Source organism: Cryptomeria japonica, chromosome 7, assembly GCF_030272615.1.
Source record: "Cryptomeria japonica chromosome 7, Sugi_1.0, whole genome shotgun sequence".
Lineage (NCBI taxonomy): Eukaryota > Viridiplantae > Streptophyta > Pinopsida > Cupressales > Cupressaceae > Cryptomeria > Cryptomeria japonica.
The window spans coordinates 15747481-15770326 of record NC_081411.1 but is presented as its reverse complement, the minus strand read 5'-3'; the positions used below and the strand labels follow the sequence as shown (position 1 = coordinate 15770326).

Genomic DNA, 22846 nt, shown 5'->3' with positions numbered 1-22846 from the left:
TCAATCACGGCCTGGCGCAGGATCTCAATCCTCGTGGGATGCTCCGGTCGTTGTGAAGGCATGATGATGGCTATGTGGGCTTCGCTGCAATGAACAGTATTCAGAAAACAACAAAGTGACAAATGCAAATGTCACTTTCAAGGTATATACTTTCATTTCTTTATCTTTACCTTTCAAACCCTAATTTTCCTCTATCACTCATTTCATCATAACTTGAGTTTGGGAGATGCGATTTTCGAACCGTTTGTTGCGTAGGAATCGTATTTTCATTCCCCTACTCTCGGGATGTTCCAAAAAGTGCTCTGATGAAGCCTATTTAGTGAACGTCCCTCATCAATACTCTCTTATACAATTTGTCGCAAGTAAACATGCTACCCTGTTTCACCTCCCTAATAAGCAAGTCGAAACAGGGGGGGGGCATATAGCTACTCACAAATTTCATCACTTTCTTTAGTAAGCATTAGGTGATTTTGTGATCTAACGTGTGTTTTGTAGGGTGCGGTTCCTAACTGTGTACTGCAGATACCGCTGGGGGCTTCGTCCGACAACTTATGGATATATCCTTTTTCAAATGATGTTTACTTTTCTGTACTTTAGCTTGCATATGCACGTAGTACTCATATGACCGCTAAAGTGGGGGCTAAATGTAGCGTCGTAAATTGTACACACTTGCTAGGGTGGTACAATTTCACACCTAGTTTAGCACTCGCCTTAGTGCATTTTACATTTTGCATTGCAATGCTCCTTTAGCACTTAATTAATCAAATTAATTAGGTCTAAGGTCCTATTTCATCATCCTTCACATCATAAAGTCGGGCCCTTTCGTTAAAGTGTGCCCCTTTTCATGTTATTCCTCCAATACATCATCTAATCAAAAACCCTAATTAAGTCCTATTTCGAACTTGGGGGCTTGATTTCGGGGGTCAAAACATCTCGAAATCACCTGTAACTTCGGGATTCTCTCTAAAATCATCATATCTGACGGCCCTGAAAATTTGGTGAAAAGTTGTCGGGACCATGGCGCCCGGAGTGCACACGGTCCCGGACATTTTTCCCAAAATTTTAGGAGCGCGATCCAATCATAAAATAAAGCTTAACCCCAAGAAATTGGTGGGATATTCAATCTCTAGGTCGGCCAAAAGACGAAATTGCGACCTAGGGTTTCATACATAAGAGCTCTCTTTCTTCATTTGAAAGGATCCGAATTTTGTTTTCAGGAACCTCATATGCAGCAAAAGAGCAGATCTTTGAAGACTTCAACAACTTTCAACATCCCTCTATCAAGCATTTATCAAATCCATTCATCCATTTAGGGCTTGGAAGACATTGAAGAACAATAGGAGATTACCGACTGAAGATTGGCTTGTACCTCTCCCTTGGGGGTTGGGTATGATTTCATGTTGTTTTCATGTCTTTGCATAAGCTTCAATATATCATTCATTCATGCTTTAGATCACTTTGCATCTTGATTTAGAGCATTTACATTATCATTTACAAGCAATTAGGGTTTACTTTCTAGGTTGCTCTAGTTTGCTTTCTTGCATTTTAGGACCTTGCACACACACTAGGTCTGCACACACAATACATTTTACAAAACAACTTGGCTATTCGTGGAGGTAGAAATCACCGAAGCGGGGGTTTGACTAAGGCAAAACCCTATATAGCCGCCCATACACCCTTTTTCAGATATCAGTGCAGGTTTCGGGACTCGGATGATGCCGCAGGATACAGATCCGGAGAGAACAGGTCGAGACAGCACTCTGCATCAAATTGCAGAGCAAAAGACTGGGACAGGGGCGCTGGGCGCCCTGGTCCTTCCAGGACAGGGGCGCTGGGTGCCCTGGTCCTTGGGACAGAGGCGTTGGGCACCCTGGTCCTCCGGACAGACAGCATTTCCGACAGTTTCCGACAGTGTTCCAGAGTGCAAAACAGCGGTTTCCGGTGCAGTTTTCAGGATAGAATCAGGACAGTGGCGCCCGCGCCCCCGTCCCGAACATTTTCAGTCCGATTTTGACTCCGGGTACGCATTTGCATTCTTGTTTTATCCTTGTGTTTACAGCTTTCCATTGTTTAAGTTCAATTCTGCAATCTTGTTGTTGGTTCATACTTGCATTTTAGGGTTAGGAATTGGACTTGCATAATCTTACCTTTCAAATACAACGAAGGAATAGAAATCCTAATAGGTAGCCCGTGGCTCTCTCTTCCACAAAAAGAAGTAGCGAATTGTGCGATACCTCTAGGCTCTTTCGTATTCCGTAATGTGTGACAAGAGGTAGGATTAGGGCATGATAACCTAGTCTCGCTTTTTCCCCCACACAGTTATATTGCCCGTCTTTAGATTTTGCCCATACTAAAATATCATCCCCTTCTCTAAATGAAATCAGTCGGTGATTAAGTATCTTTTGCATTTCTTGGAATTTGATTTCAGGCATAAATGGACTCATGTTTTTCCATTTCCATCCGATTGCCAATTTTGGTTCAGGAATTATGTAATCCTTTACATAATTCCCCCAAAGGTTCTTTATTTGATGCTTGATGTTGGATGTATCCATCAATACATCTATTGGAGGTTGATCCCCCTAGGAGTCTTCCCAAAACAATGCCAATTTGCCATTGTGGATGTCCCAAGCCAGATGATTTGTTATGATGGGGTGACAATCTTTTATAAAATTCCAGATTCTTGAACCCTTCTGCAAGTGTTTTTCCCTGAATATTGCCTCCTTATGGTTGTTTGTCAGATACTTATTTGTTAGGATTCTAGCCCATTTGGCATCGGATGAGACATATATCCTCCAGATTAATTTTGCCCCTAAGGCCTTGTTCTGCCATTTGAGGTTCCTTATACCTGTGCCCCCATCACATTTGTCTCTGCAAATTTTATCCCAGGATATCAGTTTTAGTTTGTTTTTGTCTTTTGTTCCCTGCCAATAAAGAATTCTGATAATTTGGGATATGTTCTTATGTACTCCTAATGATATAAGAATGCAAGATAGAAGGTAAATGGGTAATGCCGATAAGACTGATTTTATCAATGTTATTCTGCATGCCCCTGTCAACCAAAGGCCTTTCCAAGACGACAGTCTTTTCTTGATGCGCTCAATGAGGTGGTCCCAAAGTTTATTGGATCATGGTAATTGTCCAATTCTATACCCAAGCCAGCTAGCTATTTTATTTTCCTCTTGTGTGGACATATTAAAGCAAAAAATTTCTGATTTTTGGTTATTTACTAATTCTCCCGACGCTTTCCCATATGTGAGTAGGATTCTTTTGATTTCCTTAGCCTCTTTAAGTTTGCCCTTTCCCAATATCATTGTATCATTTGCAAATTGTTGATGTGTACAGGGTTCTACCCCTGTTGTTATCTGAATACCTTGCAGCCTACCTCCTAATCTTGAGGCATTAAAGGCTCTTCCTAAGGCTTCAGACATTATAATAAATAAGAAGGGGGAGAGTGGATCCCCCTGTCTCAAGCCCCTTGTTGCTTCGAAATATCCTTCCGGGTTTTCCGTTTATCAAGACCGAGTAACTGGGACTTGAAATACTTCTATATACCCAATTAATCCATTGTTTGTCAAAGCCGAAGGCTTTCATACAGCTACATATGAAATACCAGTCTACTTTATCATATGCTTTCTTGATATCAAGTTTTATTAGCATATTTGGTTGTCTTTGATTTTGTATGGAATGAATAGCCTCTTGTACAATAATTATCCCATCCAATATTGATCTGTTAGGAACAAATCTTGTCTGTTCTTCAGAAATGATAACTGGTAGGAGCTTTTTTAATCTATTAGCCATGATATTAGTTAATAATTTATATGTCATGTTGTATAAGGATATGGGTCTGAATTCTTCCCATTTTGAGGGATTTTCTTTTTTAGGTATAAGTGCTAAGAATGTGATGTTTATCTCCTTCGAAAAATTGCCTGCATTTCTAGCGGCTTCTAAGGCATCTGACACTTCATCACCTATAATATACCATCATTTCTGATAGAAGCCAACAAGCTATCCATCTGGTCCAGGGGCCTTGTCCCCTGAAAATTGAAATAGAGCCTGTTTTACTTCTTCCTTAGTGATTTTAGCATTAAGCATCTTATTATCCTCTTTTGATAGTATTTTAGGAATATTTTTAATCAAATCCCGATTGTGTGGGAGATCCGAGTATTCCCAATTATTCAACAAGTTTCTAAAGTATTGGATTGCATCCTTCTCAATCATCTTTTGATCGATGATAATCTGGTTTTCCTCATTGGTAATTTGCGAGATTTTATTCTTAGCTCTCCTCACCTTTACACTATTATGAAAAAACTTAGTATTTTTATCTCCATCACTCAACCAAACTTCTTTGGATTTTTGTTTCCAGAAAATTTCTTCCTTGGCTAGAGTGTCCTCATACTCACCCAGGAGCCTTTTCTCTGTTTCGTATAAGACTTGGTCCATCCCATGTCGAATTACTTTTGCATTTACATTCTCCAGTTCTTTTTCGATTCGTAATTTTTCCTCGAAGATGTTCTTAAATCTTTCCTTGTTCCAATCTAGTAATTTATGTTTAATTTCATTTAATTTTGAAGTTAAACAGAACATTTTGGAACCTTGACAATTACTTTCTGTCCACCATTTTTGTATGTTAGGAAAAAAATCCTCTTGCTTAAACCACATGAGTTCGAACTTGAATGGTCTCCCACAGGTTTTCAGTTCTCCCATCAGTTCCAGCATTACTGGAAAGTGATCGGATCCTGACCATGGCAGAACAAAGGCTTTCATCTCGGTTTGGAAAGAAGTTAGGTCCCCTTTGAAGAAGAACCTGTCCAATATTTCGGAGATGTTAGAAAAACCCGATCTCCTGTTATTCCATGTGTGTGAATCCTTGTCAGTTTTTATTTCTAAAAGGTAATTATTATTTATCCATTCCATAAAATCTTTTTGAGGTTGCCTTATGATTTTTGATCCTCCACGTTTCTCTGATTGGTGGAGAATGGTGTTGAAATCTCCACCTATAATGTAGTGTGGCATCATTTGATTTGTTAAGAATTGATTAATTTCTAGCCATACTGACTTTTTCTTCTCCGTAGTTATCGGACCATAGATATTTATGATGATAAATTATGTATCTCTATCAAGTGCTTTAATTTTGCCCGCCATCTAGTGTTGCATCTTGATATATCCTATATAATTTATTGTGTTTTTCTTCCACAATAATGCTAATCCACCTGATGCCCCAATGGATTCTGTTGCCTCTATCTGCCATTGGTAGAGGTTCTTACAGAATTTGGACATATCTTCCTTGTTTAATTTAGTTTCTTGCAACATGACTGTATCCATATCAGATCTTTTTAAGCTATGCTTAATCAAGCGCTGCTTACTAGGGGCGCCTAGGCCCCTTACATTCCATGTCAATATTTTTATACCAGTCTGGGGGCTGGCGGGCTCTTTCCAGGGCAAAATAGGGTTGTTATTTTGGTTTGCCCATCCAATTTCATTTTGTCTAAAAAAGACTTTCGACCTCTCTTATTGTTGCCGAGTTTGCCACAGTCTGGGTTCTCTTTGTTTCCTTCTATCAACATTATACCCATGTTGGGTGTGTCCTCGAGATTGACATTTGATTCCCAGTTTCTTTCCTCCTCCTTCATGTTAATTAATTCCTTGATTATGAAGTTTCTTTCTTCTATTTCATTCATCCATTTGACCACAGGAGAGGGGTTATCCATGTTTTGAGTCTCAGGAACCACTTCTTCTTGTTCGTTCATATTAACCATTTCTTGAGGCGTATCTGAAATGTGATCATAATCTTCTGAGGGGATGTTATTTTCAGCTATCTTGGCTTCCTAAATCATTTCGTCTACTATTTCTTCTGCAAATGTTCCCATTAGATTGTCAATGACATCTCCCAATTCTTTTTGGATTTTGCCTTCATCCGAGGTTGCAGGGGTCTCGTTGTTATTGGCAAATTTGGTTGGATTATTTCTAATCTAGGTATTAGGTGGTGACCCCTGTTTATTCCCAATCTGTGAATCCGTAATGATAAAGCCGCCAATGTCATTGTTGAATTGGATGTTAATCTTGTTAGTTGGTTTCATCAGATTCCCTGTATTTCTATTCTGGGTTTTTCTAACATTAGGGTTTAAACCGTATATCTCCTCCGCAATCTCACCATTAAACCATTTGGGAATTAAATTATAATTCCCATCCATCGTGTTGATGGATATATTTCTTAAATTATCAGTGCTTCTTTCTACATCTATTAGTATTTTAATGTCAGATTTGTCCGACCAGTTTTTTTCTAGGGCAATGAATTTACCTAGACTGTTGCCAATGTCAATAAGAATCTTGACATGCATCAGTTCCACAGGTAGGCTGTGAATGATTATCCATCTAGACTCTGTGCTAAATTCGTGCCTATTCGGGTCAAATTTAGGTTTCCAATCAAGAAATTTAAAATTCATTCCTTTGTAAAACACCCGTTCACCCTCTAGCAATCTAGATTTTAACGATTCCTTAACACATTCAATGAAGATGAATTTATTGGTTAAGGATATTATACTTACCTAGCCGTGGAACGTTTCTCTCCACCAGTTCGCTATTTCTGATGAGGATTTCCCACTGCCTTCCCATTTTGCAAATAATCTGTGCTTAACGCAGTAATTTCTTAACTCCGTAGCAGCATTTGGGGCCGAGATTTGGATGGGCTCTGACCTAGGGTTTTTTTAATTTGTGGATATCTGTTTTCTAATAGGGGATTTTAGCTCCTTCCATGTTTTTTGCATTACATGAGTGTTTTTAATATTGGTATGACGTGTGGGTTCTCGGAATCTAGATGGTTTTATTAAACCCTCTGCCTGGAGTCTTCGAGGTTCAAGTTGAGACCATTTAAATTCTGCCTTTGAACCTAATGGCACCCTGTTTGCTTTGGTAGCGAAGGAGGGGATTTGTGTGGTAATGGGGACTGCCCAAATATGGGCTATGTCCAATGTGGCCCTAACCTTGCTTTTTTCTGCATTAATGGTTCTCCTGCTTCGAACCACTTGCCATGGTTGATCTTGCAGAGGGGGAGCCCTTCGAGACGTCGACGGAACCCCACTATCATGCTCTTTGTTGTCTTTGTTTCGAAAATTCGCACTATCGAGGATTCGCAGGGCCATATTTTTCTTTTGGAAAAAGAGAATTGGCGATCCATGGCCATGAAATTAAACTAGTTCAATACCATGATTTATAGAAATGACCCTAGTTATTCAAATTACAAATTCAAATTTTGGGCTCCACACAATTCTCTCCAATTCGTTGTGATGAGCCAATTAAAGCACAAAAAACATTTGAATTGCATGTTAAGATGTACAAATTGACAAGCCCTAATTCAATATTAAAATTTAGCGCATATCTTTTATGTATATAGAACCTGACATAAACAAGATTCAACACGTTGAATTATCATAAAATAATTGACATCAACATTCAAGGCAACATTACATGACAACTACTACCTCCAATTATTGTACCAAGTATATTAGATTAGTATCCTATTTTGTGTTTAAAGGAGAACCATCCTCCTAGCAAAATCCTCTCAAAGGTGTTTCTCAACACTATCCATTTATTATTACTGAGTCCAAAGATCAAGGTGAGTCACTATTCGTAGCTACAAAAGGGGTATAAGTCTCAAGTTCATTTCTACAAGACCCAATTCATTTTCATGTATAATATTTTGATCTATTAGGATAGTCTTGATTATAAAAATGACTTAATTTCAATTCATCAATAAATTGAAAATTTAATTAATAATAAAATTATTATGAATAAAATCATATTCACTTAACCAAGTTTTAATAATAATAAATTAAATATTTTATATATTTACAAGAAAGTTCTACAACCAATATAGTATAATATCACCAAATTATTATATTAAATTTTTATTTTATATTCCTTTCACTTATTCTTGAAATACAAATGGACTTTATGTAAGGACACTTTCAATCCCCCATAATAATATTAGATTGATATAATTACAAAATTAACTATTGCATGATGGAAATAGACAAATTGATTGATCAATTGAAATGTGAAAATATAATTAGCATTAAATAATTAATTGAACACATGATAAAATAAAATTAAAAAATTATAATAAAAAATCTTTTTACTACTTAAGTGTCACAAACATGTCATATTAAATGCTCCTATTTTTATTCAAACATTTTTGCATCCAATGCAAATATTATATACTTTTAATGTAATTAATATAAACAAGAGACGCAAAGCGTCGCCGATAGATTAGATGTTATGAGAATGATAAAAGCATTTGATTTACTTTAATTTGGAAATTAATGAGGAAAATTAAAACCGTTTTTAGTTTAAGATATATATATTAAATGAAAATTTTATTAGTATTACTATTAACTTTTTAAAATATATATACAAGTAAATAATATAAACCTTTATATATATATATATATATATATATATATATATATATATATATATATATATATATATATATATATATATATATATATATATATAATTATATATTTCAATTTTTAATAATAAATTATATGTTTATTTTTGTTTTTTAAAGTTTTCTTATTTATTGAAAAAATTATATATATATATATATATATATATATATATATATATATATATATATATATATATATAATTTTTTAGTAATGTGATTATATGTGTACCAATATTTAAAAATAAACATATAATTTATTATAAAAATTTAAATATATAATATAAAAAATAATTATATTTATTAAAAACTTACTGTTATTTACTTATATATCTCTATTTGTAAAAGTTCAATAAGAATATTATTAAAATTTTAATATAATATATATCTTAGATTCAGTTAACTATATATTATAGATGGTATAATATAATAATTATTAAACTGTAAAAGGATAAAAAATTAAAAATTCAAGCACATAATTTATTATTGTAAATTACCTAATCTATAAAATTAAAACTATACAAAATTATATATAATTAATGTGAAATATGTTAATTAATTAAATCAATATATAATGGACAATCACATGAACTATAGAAAAGTAATATAATTATAAAAAGTAATTAAAAATAAACATATTAAAAACTATAAATATGTAATGCCAAATATAATTATATTTATTAAAAATTTACTATTATTAAAAAATATAAATATATATTTAATAAATATATATTTGAGTTGAGAAATTTCCAACTATAAATATAATGTCAAAAATAATTAATAAATACATTTTTTTGGTAAATTAATAATTTTTTAAATAAATAAGAAAAAAAATAAAAAAAAAAAACTTATATCTATTATTAAAAAATTGAAATATATAATTAAAAAAAAATAGAATTAATAAAAACTTTATATTATTTACTTTTGTATTTTTTTTAAAAGTTAAATAATAATACTAATAAATTTTCATTTAATATATACATCTTAAACTAACTTAATTATAGATTATATGAAAACTTCAATAAATAATATAAAAATTTAAAAACTAAATACATAATCTTAAATGCAAAAACAAAATAAAAATTTCAAAACGTGTAAAATGTTAAAATTAAAAAAGATTAATAGAATAATTTTTTTCTTGTACCAGCGATGGTACTGTTTCTGCTTTCCAAGCTGCAGGCGTACGGTGGCATGGGAAGGGGTGAAGCAGGACGGTGCAGTTAGCGCCCTCTGACTGTTTTTTTTTTATTTCATAGTTTTCAGAATATTTCAAAGTTTTGAGAACTTTTCCGTTTGTAAATTAAATTTTATTTTTTTAAATAAAATTAACGGCAGGTACCAATGAAAATTGGAATAAATAATTTTATATGAATTATTTAATTTCTGTAAAATCAAAACATTTACTATAAAAAGTGAAAAGGTGGAAAATAAATGATTCTCATTGGACAGCGCAAAATAATCATCGCATCCGATAGATGCGTTAGTATCCTGCGGCAGGGCAGGAACTAAAAAGAAAAACAATATCAAAGTGTAGTCTAACCTTGTCTTGCATAACATAATCTATATATGATTATTGCTTCCTTCACAACCAACCGTGAAAACCCTCTTTGTGTACATGGGGTGAAGTAGCTTGCTAATTAGCCATTAGTATGACACAACTATTCTGACTCCAAAATGGGGTTATAAATCGCGTGTTATTGACATTTATGTAAAATCGCAGTCGTTAAAAACAGGATCAATGGTCTATAACATTCATCCATACAACGAAACTTGCGTTTTTGGAGCCAGAATAGCTGCAGGCCATTAGTATATTACTAGTAAGAAAAATAGTTTCTAATTTAATAAAATTAAAATATTAGCTTGAAGATATAGAATGGTTTCATGGTGACGAATAAGACCGCATAGCTTGAATCCTTGGTTATAATGTCAAACGAAGATGGGAATTATAGTCTGGAAAGCTTTCATTACAAATATATTGAATTTACTGTACTTGATATCAAGTAATTAGTTATATTAGTAACTATGAAATTTTTTAGATTTCATTGCTGTATTTTTATGTGAATGTTCAGATCATATTGTATTTTTATGTGAATGTTTCCTATCATACTCCATCATCTATCATCAAAACAGTGATTACCACTATTTCCACGAGTGGCATTTAACCATATAACATATCCCAGGGATCTGCTCATAAATTTTCCCATTTTAAAAGTGTTGCGTGGAAATGGGTTTGGCTCATTAAAAATAATTTCAGTAGACACTACCCTCATTTTTAATTCAAGTTACAATAGCTTTCTATGTTGAACTTACTGCTGCTGTTTTAATCAGCATGGATATTTTACAAGCAGGTTACTCTGAAAGCAATTAAAGGAATATGCACATCATTGTGCTTATAAATTACAACTCTCGTACATATCTGTAAACTGTTCTTTAGCCTAGACTAGGAGAACAAAGAATGTTTCATGGAACAACCGCCAGCATTCCTTTAATGGTTCAATGCCAGGCGTCATCAAAATTTAGAAATGCCTACAAAGGCAGCAAAACCCAAATGCTAGAGAAAGCAGCACTCTCCAATATATGCATAATACATAGCTCATGACCATGAACCTGATCTCGCCTTCAAACTTCAGGTTTTACAAAATTGCAAGACTTCAGATCTCGCTTTCAAACTTTTACAATATCACCTTCTGCTTATGCTTTAAAGCTGAAGTTCATCCTGATAAAATGGATTGAGGGTCGAGACTTACACCTGCTGCTATATGATTCTCAGATCTGTATCAAAGCTCATCAAATTACTCTGGACGGAAGCCTTTATGTACATCATTTTCTGTCACTTGGCATTCATCCTGATTATGCACTAGAGAGTTAAATTTAAGCCACTTTTCAGGTCAGAGGCCAAGCAAGTAAATGATATATACCAAGGCTAGGGTATGTACAGAGAACAAAGCATAAGATAAAATAATTAATGCCAGATTCCTTTGCATGATGCCACAGAGAACAAAGCATAAGATAAAATAATTAATGCCAGATTCCTTTGCATGATGCCAAAGAATATAAACATTGTTAGCTACTCTTCTTTCCCCACCATTTTTTCTTCGTCTTTTCCACAACTGAATCTACACCTCCAATCTTGTGTAGAATTCCCTTTGTCTCACGTAATCGAAATTTATAATCCTTTTTCCAGACATCAAATCTCTGTTTCAGCTTCCTAAGTTCTTCATCAGGGTTAAGATTTGCTTCTGCCTGACCAGACTTCACCTCCACCAAAAAGTTAGCATCATCGTTAAAAACTTGAGTTCTATGCTCAAACTCCTTAACCATGTGGCCAACAACAGACCTCCCTGCATCCAGTTCCCTTGCCAGCCCATTATCAAAATTATGAGTGGGAAACTTATAATCAGGTGTCTTCGTTCCGATTGAAGCAGCTTCATCCCAATCAAATTCATCATCATCAGGCGGCAAAGTGGATTTAACTACATGATTCTGTGAAACTGTCATCTGATTACTTATGACATCACCCTGTTTTGTCGGCGGAATCAAAGAATCCTCGACAAGACTTTTCTTAGCTGCAACAAGGCTCAGTTGTAATGATCTCATCTGTTTCTGCCACATGTCCTCCATAGAAGTCATTTTGACCTCATACTCCGACCATCTAGCTTCATACTGCTGTAACCTTTGTTGCAAGAGAGCATTAGCATCTTCCTTCTCTCTCAAAGACATCTCTGCTTCATGAACACGCCTTTGAAGCTCTGCAAGGTATGATACTTGAACCTTGATTGTGCCTTCGACTTCAGAATCCTTCTCACACAAAAGCCATTCAGACTTGTGGGAATGCTATAATGAAGCAAAATGAATAAGCCCATAATTTGAAAATGACCACATTAGAAGCGTTTAATAAATAGGAAAACCATTAATCAATATAGATTGATAGTAGATACCTTTGACCCCTGCATGGATAACCTTCTATTTGTCTTTGGCAAGCTATTAGCCCTTTCCACCAGTTGCAACTCCTTGTCAATGACTTCATAATTTCTGTCAAAGATGAGATCAGCAACAGGTTTCTCCACATCAACTTTTAAAGAAAAGGCTTCTTCATGCAATTGTTGTCGCATTATTTGTATTTGTCTTCTTGCAAGCCAGCCACGCAATACTGAAAGTGATGAGGAACAGTCTAGAATGTAAGTATGGGTCCCTCTTTAACACAAATCATAATAGCTAGCTGTGTTTTGAATGACCATAAAGCATAGTATCTTACCTGCTTGAACAAGAATCACCATTTTTCGAGTAGTTAAATATTTCCTTCTAGCTGTCATGGACCTTAATTCCTTTTGTATTGTGATAACTGCCTTGCGTCTCTCCATCAATAATTCATATTGTTTTCTTGATTGTGCACCTCGTATAACTGCATACACAAAAATTGCAAACCAAACAAGGTTCACTGAGCGTACATTACAAGAAATCTAAGAATTACACACAATAACCCACAACCACAAGCCATACAGTACGCTATCATCTCAAGAAAAAGCAATTTAGATTAGCATACATGATTGCAAGAATACAATTCCTCTTTTGAGTTCTTTAAATTGGCAACGAGCTCTATATCCCCTGAAAACTTTTTGAACTCCAAGAATGCCATTAAGAGTTCGAGTACGTGTGTCTTCCAGTTTGCCAATCTGTAGCCAAACACAATGATTTCAATTGAAATACATCCAGAATAAGGTGAAAATTCTAGGTAAATATTCAGTACATGTAAGGAACTGAACATAAAGCACATGTAAAACAAGTAGTCATGGATTGTAACAACACAAGCATTACTACACACATGAATATCCACATTTCTGTATAGATCCAGCATTGTATTGTTTTCACCAGGGAAGAAAATTTCGCAGTGATGGAGATATTGTATCATATGTTGGTAGTAATTATTACATAAAACTTCAAAGTCTGCTGCTCTAATTCATATTGCTTTCAGCAGTTACTCAAAATAGATTACTCTGATACCAATGCATATCTAATATTTGATCTCAAAAAGAATATTCCGAAAAAAATCCTGGGAATCTGAGCCAATGTTTAGGAACCTAGCTATGAAAATTACCATTACCATGGCAAAGATATGAAAATTCCTATAGAAAAAGCCGTGATTTTTAAGGTCGTCCTGATTTTGGTGGTACATTCATTCAGCTTTTAGAGAGCTCCTGGAGCAGCCTTAAACAATATGCATCGATTCATTAAGTGAATGAAGTACCAAATTCAAAAGTGAAAAGACATATCACATATGATGGGTAAGATAGCCAGAAGCATACACATATATTGAGTACATCTTATACGAAAAATATCTAAGGACGGCAGTTCAAGCAGATTAGAGCAGATCGCAACATGCAACTAGTTGCTGATAAAGGCAATTAGAATGACGGCTGGTCAGCAAGTCTGCTCAGTTTGGTGGTAAACATTGGACTTGAACCACCTACCTAAAGCAACCTATGTAAACTTTTGCCTCAAAAAATGAAGCTCCACATTTTCCACAAAATTCTCAACTATCACATAAAACTACTAATCTATCAGAAAGTATCAACATGCCAAAAAAATGTGGCATATAATCCTTCCTTTAAAATCTATTAATAACCATAATTACTAAGGAGACTTGTATCTGGAAGGTCTCTCCTGTATTGGAAATGAATCCCATCTTGGAGATTCATATGCGAACTTCTCCAGTCATTTAGGAGACTTCAAATGAAGCTTTTTGCACCTACCTGTTTCCTAGAAAGCATCCTTTAAAAATTGAGACTTTTTGTAGACATTTTGCAGATATATATATGGTTTAACTTTTCCTCGACTGTTAAGATGCGGCTGAAAATGCTAAAAGAACTAAAAGAAATATACTAACAGACTTGTAATTTTCTATTTTCTGCATAAATGTATACAAGTTTTCTCGCAATAGAAAATTTTGTTATCAAATCCCAATGAGGTATTAGTATGAAGTGAAACAGTAATGGTAATCTCCAAGCATCCCTATCATGTTTTAAAATTAATAGCACTCCCCTTCCATCTCAGTCTCTCGTCTATAATTACTTCATACTTATTTTACATTCTTTAATGTTGCACATCAATTGTATGATTTTGTTTTCTAAATCCAAATAATGTATTTTTATTATTCTGCCTTAAGGTACTCACCCTCCAGTTACAGTCCTCCTCTCCTTATAACCGCGTTGACAATGTGTTTAAATAGCAATGGAAGTACAGATACAATGATTCAGTATGAGGGTCTAATCTTTTAAATCGATAAGGAAAAATATGGAAAGAACTAAAATCAAAGAATGAGATATTGAAGTAAAAAAATTATATTTGGAGCTATAAATAAAGATCAATAACATTTTAGTTGTTGTCAAGTATTTAACTAAAAAGACCTGATACTCAACCTATAGAAGAGAACCCTACACCTGCATATCAGGAACCAAAAATATCCACCTTACACAACAAAGAAGCAGCCTATTGGGGGCAGTGTTCTCATGAGACATGGGTAAATCTATTACATGAGTAAGAAATGTTAGGCAACATAACTCTTAAAGTTAATAATTGGCAACGTATGATGGCTAAATCAGTAGCTAATTAGAATTTTGTTTCATGGTTTCTGTTTGCATTATCAGGTTGCCAGATTATATACAGTGACATTTTACCATGTAATGCTCCAATCACCTACATGGTATCAGAGCCAATCCTTTGAATGCTCGAAAGTGACAGCCATAATTCTGCTGAAGGCATCACAGAGAAGTTCAACCTCATATTTTGAAATGCAAGCAACATAAGTGTGGTTTTAATCACCTATATGAACTCATGGGTGATTTTTCTATGAACTACATTTCTCCTTGACTGTGGTGAACATATTTAGACTTTTGGTTGCAGGATATTTTAGCACCAGGATTCATATGTTGTAGCAGTCATAGTTGATGCTCGGCGATGATGCAGAGACATTTAGTTGCCATGTATAATTCAGTTTGTTTGGCATTGTTTGTAATGAGAGATCTCGCTGCAGCTTCTATATATATAGGTCCTTTATAAGGATGTCTGGGAACACTCAGATTTTTCAACTTCAACTATGACTGCTTTCTCATAAGCACTATTCATGAAGTACTCAATTCCAAAGAAGGATGATTGAGTGATGGAATTGGATGTTTGGTTTGTCATTTGCATAGGATTTTCACCAAGCATGAATTCTCACCACATTTTTTGCTGTGATCTAGGCCTACAAGGTGTTGCAGTACCGACCAGAGCAAATGGCTTAACACAAACTCAATAAATGGCTCATTTGCATAGGATTTTCACCAAGGATGAATTCTCACCACATTTTTTGCTCTGATCTAGGCCTACAAGGTGTTGCAGTACCGACCAGAGCAAATGGCTAAACACACACTCAATAAATGGCCTTGGCTAAATTCTCAAAAATGCCTTCAACTCAGTTCCAAGGCACCTACTTTTCAAAAACTGTGTTGTGTTACTATTCCAGATTCTCTCATCATGTTTGCTTTATGAGATAGTTACTGGGCATTTCCATACTTCTCATGGCCTTTCTAACTTTGTCAAGATAATCATTAAGGTTAAGCATGGATACCCTCATGGCCTTTTTAATTTTGTGAAGAGAACGATTGGAGTCAAGAACAGATGCCCTTGTGGCCATTCTCCATCAGAATACCTAAATTGATGATAGTTGTCCTTTACATGGACTAGTTATAGCCATACTTTTTGCGGATGATATTGTTCTCTCTCATTCTGCTAACCTTCAACAAATTAATGCTCTTGCTCATTTCTCTAAGCTTCACCAACCTATGGTCACCCTTAGTAAAACCAAAGTCATGATTTTGAACATTCCAAAAGTTCTATTTCCAAATTCTAGTTCTTCTACAAAGGGGAGTCACCCTTAGTAAAACCAAAGTCATGATTTTGAACATTCCAAAAGTTCTATTTCCAAATTCTAGTTCTTCTACAAAGGGGAGCCTTTGGAGATCGCATCAACATACAACTACTTGGGGTCCCATTATCTAGCCCATCATCTAGCACGTGTTAGACTAGAATAGGAAAATCACCTAATTAATTAGGTCTCCTTTTTACTTTATCATACTTAAGCTAAACCTAGGCATATGATATTTTTTAGTCTCATAGCATAGGATGAGGACACATGCCATGATCTATCTAATTTAATCCTCACTTGGAGTTTCATCTAGGGTTGCTTCTTGCTTTTTCCTTTTATAAGGATTCATTATTGTATATTGTAAATATTCGGATGTTTTTTTGGATCAATACATTTCTCAAGGTTGCATGGCAAATTAGTTGTTCATTCTCTCCATGTGATAGATGTTTTGGTTGCAGGTGATTTCTAGGAGTTGTGGAGTTCAACAATCAACTCCAATATGGTATCAAAACACCTATTACAAAGAAAGAAAGAAAAAACAAATTGATTTTCTATGCAACCCTTGAGAATTCAATTGATCCAAAAAAGCATTTGAAAGATTACAATGTGCAATAATAAATCCTTATGATAGGGAAAAAGCAAAAAGGCAACCCTAAATGAAACCTTGGGTGTTAAATAAGATCATGACATGTGTCTTCATCATATGCTATGAGACAATAAAAACACATGACCTAAGTTTAGCTTAAGTATGCTAAAGTAAAAGGGGACCTAATAATTAACTAATAAATTAGGTGATTTTTCTACATTACTCTAACACCCCCGTTTAAGCACGACTTGGGGAGAAGCTTGAAACTCTAATGATGGATGTGTGGATGGGTCTTGACTACAAGGCATCAATGTATAAACAAATAAATCTCCCATAATTGGAGAAAAGGAGAAAACCTCATACGAAAAAAATCCTATCCAATGGAGAAACTCTTGAGGAAGATAATGCTCACGAATTTTGCCATAGTTGTGGCAAAAAAGGAACCCTAGAACCCTAGTCACAACTATGTCTGCAACTTGTGAAATTTTGCCCAAGTGGTCGCAACTATAAAACATGAGATGCAACCCCCTTCCCATGTGACCTTGAAAGGATTGTCTTTGTGCCCTCATGCCCTCTTGGGTAAAAATTTGGCCTATAATTTGCATCTCGTTTGTCTATGACTGAATTTCTATTGGCCACAACTTCTAGCTCATGTATTTCACATGAAATGTTTGTTGCCTATATTGCTTGCAACGTCTACAACTAGTCATGTCTAGGGTTTTTTATAGTAGCAGCTAGTGACAACAAGGAAATGTTGATGACTGCAATTCTTGCCTACAAATCTTGCGATGACCTGCAACCTTTGCAATCAGTCATGTCTAGGGTTTTCAATAGATTGCAACTAGAATTTGGTGACTTCTCATGGCCTAGTGGTTGTAAATAAATGCTCACTACTTGATTTCATTCCTAAAAATGTTGTGATGACCCACAACTTAATTCAATAGTGCTTTGCACCTTACAATCTTCTCTCTTCAAAACCTTTTTGGAACTCCATAGATTGGCGGTATAATCCGATTGACCAATTTTCTCCACATGATTTGGCTTATATACCAATGTTAGTATGGACAAAATAGTGAGATGAGAGAAGTATGCCATCTCAAGTTGAGAGCACCACATTATATTATTGGAAGTATACAATTCCAACAACCTCATAAATGATTACATACTAGTGCAAACATACACTTTGTTATATCATCATTCTAATAGCCTTCTAAGCATTATCGGAGGGAAGAAAAGAAGACATTACAGAAATCTGCTGGTAATACTTGTTTTCTTTGCAACAAAAAATGACATTTTCCTAAAGCATTTTTCTAAAGAATGCCCTAAGAAGAAAATAAGGGTTTCGGCTAGGTAGAATGAAAATGATTTTAGCCATATTGAGTTATGTTTCTTTGGAAAAAGAATTGAAGCCTAACAATGAATATTTTGAGTCGGTCAATGAACAATTAGGAGAAGAACAAGAAGAAATATTTTTACCAAATGCCAAAATGTTGAGGTTGTGCCCCAAGAAAAAAGACTACAGATGTTGGCTCAATAAGGATGTGTAATGTCCCCTTATTTAAACTGAATCAAACTGGAGGACCCGAAGCCTATTTTAAATTTCCGTAACTCAAAGAAAGGATTTGCAAGGGAAAAATACAATAATAATTTATTAAATGTTTAGAAAGGCACCTTTAAAAATAACATGAGAAAAAAGAGCACTTCATTTATTATTATTAAATGAGGTTAAAAAGCAAATAAAAATTATAAAGTGAAAAATGATGAATATTTAAATAAAAGGAATTTAATTTTTAAAAGGAAAAAAATGAACATTCAAAGTAAAATTAAATATTAGTTTTATGATTGATTTAAAAAAGCATTAAAAGAATATTGGAAAAGACAAATCATTCTATCATTTTTCTTGAAGGATGAAAACCTTTGGATTCATTTTGTAGGCTTCATTCAGAGACCATATTTGGGCTTTATAGGCATTGAAAGTTATCTTGATTTTCAATTATAATTGCAAGAATTTGTGATAATATTTTCTTCCACATTGCAGATTATATTCGAAATTTTCGAAATTCATGAATTCTTTTCTTGGACAAAAGAATAATTTATATTTGACTAGAGGACCAACCCTACCCCAAGCAGGTTGGTTGCACCGAGCTTTTAGAGAGATCTTGTTTTCTTAGGGTGACATGGAGGCCAATCCACAACCTTAAAGGAAGGCAACCATTATTCTAAAAAGGTCCACCGGCTTAAAGAAAACAAGCATGTAGTCGTTGTTGAGACATGGACCAGCTAGGACTCGAACCTAGGACCTTCCATACGCTGCTGGAGTGCTCTACCATTGAGCTACTGGCCCCTCTTGGACCAATCCATCGTCGGTCCGGGTGTGGCTTATTTCCAACACCAACACCCCCCCTTAAGCCACACCTCTCATGTGCTTGGGGCTCCTAGACTGGACCTGGCTCTGATACCATGTTGAGACATGGACCAGATAGGACTCGAACCTAGGACCTTCCATACGCTGCTGGAGTGCCCTACCACTGAGCTACTGGCCCCTCTTGGACCAGTCCATCGTTGGTCCGGGTGTGGCTTATTTCCAACACCAACACCCCCCGTTACGCCACACCTCTCGTGTGCTTGGGGCTCCTAGCCTGGACCTGGCTCTAATACCATGTTGAGACATCAACCAACTAGGACTCGAACCTAGGACCTTCCATACGCTGCTGGAGTGCTCTACCACTGAGCTACTGGCCCCTCTTGGACCAATCCATCGTCGGTCCGGGTGTGGCTTATTTCCAACACCAACACCCCCCCTTAAGCCACACCTCTCGTGTGCTTGGGGCTCCTAGCCTAGACCTGGCTCTGATACCATGTTGAGACATGGACCAGCTAGGACTCGAACCTAGGACCTTCCATACGTTGCTAGAGTGGTCTACCACTGAGCTACTGGCCCCTCTTGGACCAGTCCATCGTCAGTCCGGGTGTGGCTTATTTGCAACACCAACAGTCGCAACCATTGAAAAGAGGGTTTATCATTTAAAATTGACCTCTAATCTTCCCTGCCAATCGACTACTATCTATCCAAGAGAGGGGGCGTAACAGATGAAAGAAGATTTATGAAATAATGTTTGTGTTTCTATCTAACCACGCCAAGCAAGGGATCATGCATGGGTTAAATGGAATTGTTGTTGGTTATTTTAAAAGTTGGTTTTTGTAGGGATGCACTTTCAATACTTGGCTGCCACAACTAACATCACCCCAACTCAACGTTAATTAAAAAAGGAATGCTAGGAGGTTCGTCTAGGTTCCTAAATTCATTTGGATGTTATTTAAATTTAAATAAATCTCCCTTTCAAATGTTATCTCATAACCTCCTTCCTTAGTACATTTGAAAATATAAATAATTATAATTTAAAGGTGTGAGATATTTAATTATTAAAAGTAGTCTTTAGATTAAAATTTAAATATATAAACTAAGGTATATATTATTAAATCAATTAAACAAGAAATAAATAAATAATTAAAAAAATTAAAATTAATTAATTTAGTTAATTTTACATGTGTAAATATTAAATAAAATTTAATTATTCAAATTCAAAAGTTATACTTAGATTATTTTATTCCATAATTTTTTCAACCTATTTTTGTACTATATTAATCAATTTCCATGAATTGTTTAATTAGAGTTAATTTTAGAATTTGCACGAAAAGACATTAGTTAAACTCATTTGTTTTAAATGTTAATTAAACATTTGCATGAAATATTTTAATTCCTACTTTGGGAGATAAAGGAGGGTGATAACTCCTTTGTCTCAATTCACTCCTAATAGGACATGCTCATGAGAGGATATCATCTAATTTATTTACTTTTAGTGTTGCTTTTTCAATCAAATATTTTGTAAAAGTAAATTAATAATGTTATAAAAATGGTTCAATAGAGAAGGAATTATGTGATTTGTGATACCAAGTAGGTGGTCTTGATCTTATTTTTATGAAAAAAGAATTAGTGATAAGTTTGGGTATAATAGTTGTTACCTAAGTCACAAGGTTTGAGTTCGTGTTGTGTTTTGCAACAATAAAATTCTAATAAATTGATAGTGATAAGTTTGGGCATAATAGTTGTTACTTACATCACAAGGTTTGAGTTCGTGTTTGTGTTCTGCAACAATAAAATCGTGATTAAATTCGAATATAGATTTGATTTCTGTTTTAAATATAAGTAATATATCTACAAAGTTATCAAATTAGTTTAACAATCAAAAATAGCCAATGGAGGCAAACTAGTGGATACCTCATTGGAATTATTGAAACTCATACCCATATTCTTCAGCCTAAGTTTTGCCTTAGTAGGAAGAGCAATCCCTTTATCATTCCTTCCTAGATCTCCACCCTTGTAATCCATCAGATTTGCACATAGTTTTAAATATCCATTTTGTGCCCATAACTTCCTTAGCAAGGGGGGTAACTCAACTAGGCCCCAAGTTTATTTCTTTAATGGATGCCATTTCACTCTTCATGGCTGCAACCCATTTTTCTTTTCCACTTGCTTCAGCAAAATAACATTGCTGAAAACCCACAAATTCATTTTGTTCATGATAGCCAAAGATATTAGTGATCTGCTTGTTCTGGCATATTCTTGAGGGAGATGTATGGTTGTGTATTTTCTCCTATCTAATTGTTTCTTGCATATTCCTAAAGAAAAATGGTTTGTTGTTGACGTGATGGTTGAGCTCCTGTGATGACACTTCATCTTCGAATAGTTATAATTTCTAGTTGCACACTATGCTAACAATACCAACCAAGAAAAGATATGCTGAGGTTCTACAAGAAAGGAGTTCAACACATTGAAAAGGCACAGTATGAGAGCAGTCCAACCCACTTATGAAATAATAAAATACAACACATGCATGGTCCTCAAATAATATTCCATTGAAGTGGACCTGCCAAAATTCAAACCAAAACTGCCCAATTTCTATTTTGCACCAATTTCACTTTTGTTTGATTTCTAAAAATTCTCTCATTATGTCTTGAGAGAGTATTCCATCTCGAAATTGTTCTTGTTGTTTTTAGCTATTAGTCTACTAGTATTGCACTCTTTCAACTTGTTACGACATGCTTCTTAGGCATTTTGTTCTTATAAGGTACCTCCAGAATGTTAGCCATGTAGTTATATAATGAAAATTTATAGCCTATAACACAAATTCCTTCTCATTATTAGAAGAAAGGTCCCACAGAAATAACAAGCTAAATGATACAAAGGCTAGTTTTATTTATACCTTAACAAAATGAAGACAAAAAGAACTGTTTTTCATTAAGAAAAGTAAAACAAAGTGATTGTAACATGCAGAAGAAACAAATTCAATAAATATTAAAGGGATAAATTTTACCTGTCCTGTCCGGAAAAATAACTTTGTGAAACCAACTTGGTACATCTCAGGCAAGATATTGAACTGGTGAAGGATTGCCACAGAGACACTAAGTACCTCTTGAGCAGCAACGTTAGGTGGCAACAGAAACCCATATCTGCACAATGAACCAAAGGGAGTAAGAGAAGATTGGAAATGTAGAAGCTGCAGACTCAAAGACCTATTGGACATTAAAAAACATTACCTTTTTGCAAATTGCTGGTGTGACATTCGAGTGGGATAACCTGAACGGGATATTCGTACTACTTCCAATACTCCACAGCAGCGCAACTGCTGTAAGACAAGTCCTTGCTCATAGACACCAGGAAGTTGCAGTTTGTTTGGCTTGATGCATCGAATGAAATGAGGTGAAGTATTTTCCAGTCTTTGCATCAGCTTGAAAAGTTGTCCCTATCAGAATATTTTTAATTTTTAATTTCCAGCAGACCAGGTCAGTTCGAAGAAATCTGTGTATTACTATTAGCTACACTATTATTATTGAATGTATAGAAATTGAA

At 34.9% G+C, this 22846-nt stretch overlaps 1 protein-coding gene across 5 annotated transcripts in view; it reads right to left on the bottom strand.

The window, feature by feature from the left end:
* Nucleotides 1-10810: 10810 nt before the first annotated feature.
* LOC131037135 (myosin-3) overlaps nucleotides 10811-22846 on the bottom strand; it is a 134550-nt gene continuing 122514 nt past the window's right edge. For 4 of the 5 annotated variants that reach the window (XM_057969177.2, XM_057969179.2, XM_057969178.1 and 1 more), the window contains 6 exons: nucleotides 22534-22739; nucleotides 22311-22446; nucleotides 12990-13119; nucleotides 12702-12848; nucleotides 12385-12596; nucleotides 10811-12280 (listed from right to left, as the gene is read on the bottom strand). In XM_057969177.2, coding sequence (XP_057825160.1) covers nucleotides 11510-12280; nucleotides 12385-12596; nucleotides 12702-12848; nucleotides 12990-13119; nucleotides 22311-22446; nucleotides 22534-22739 — 1602 coding nt within the window. In that variant the 3' untranslated portion in view covers nucleotides 10811-11509. The remainder of the gene's footprint in view (nucleotides 12281-12384; nucleotides 12597-12701; nucleotides 12849-12989; nucleotides 13120-22310; nucleotides 22447-22533; nucleotides 22740-22846) is intronic. The other variant, XM_057969180.2, reaches the window with a different exon arrangement.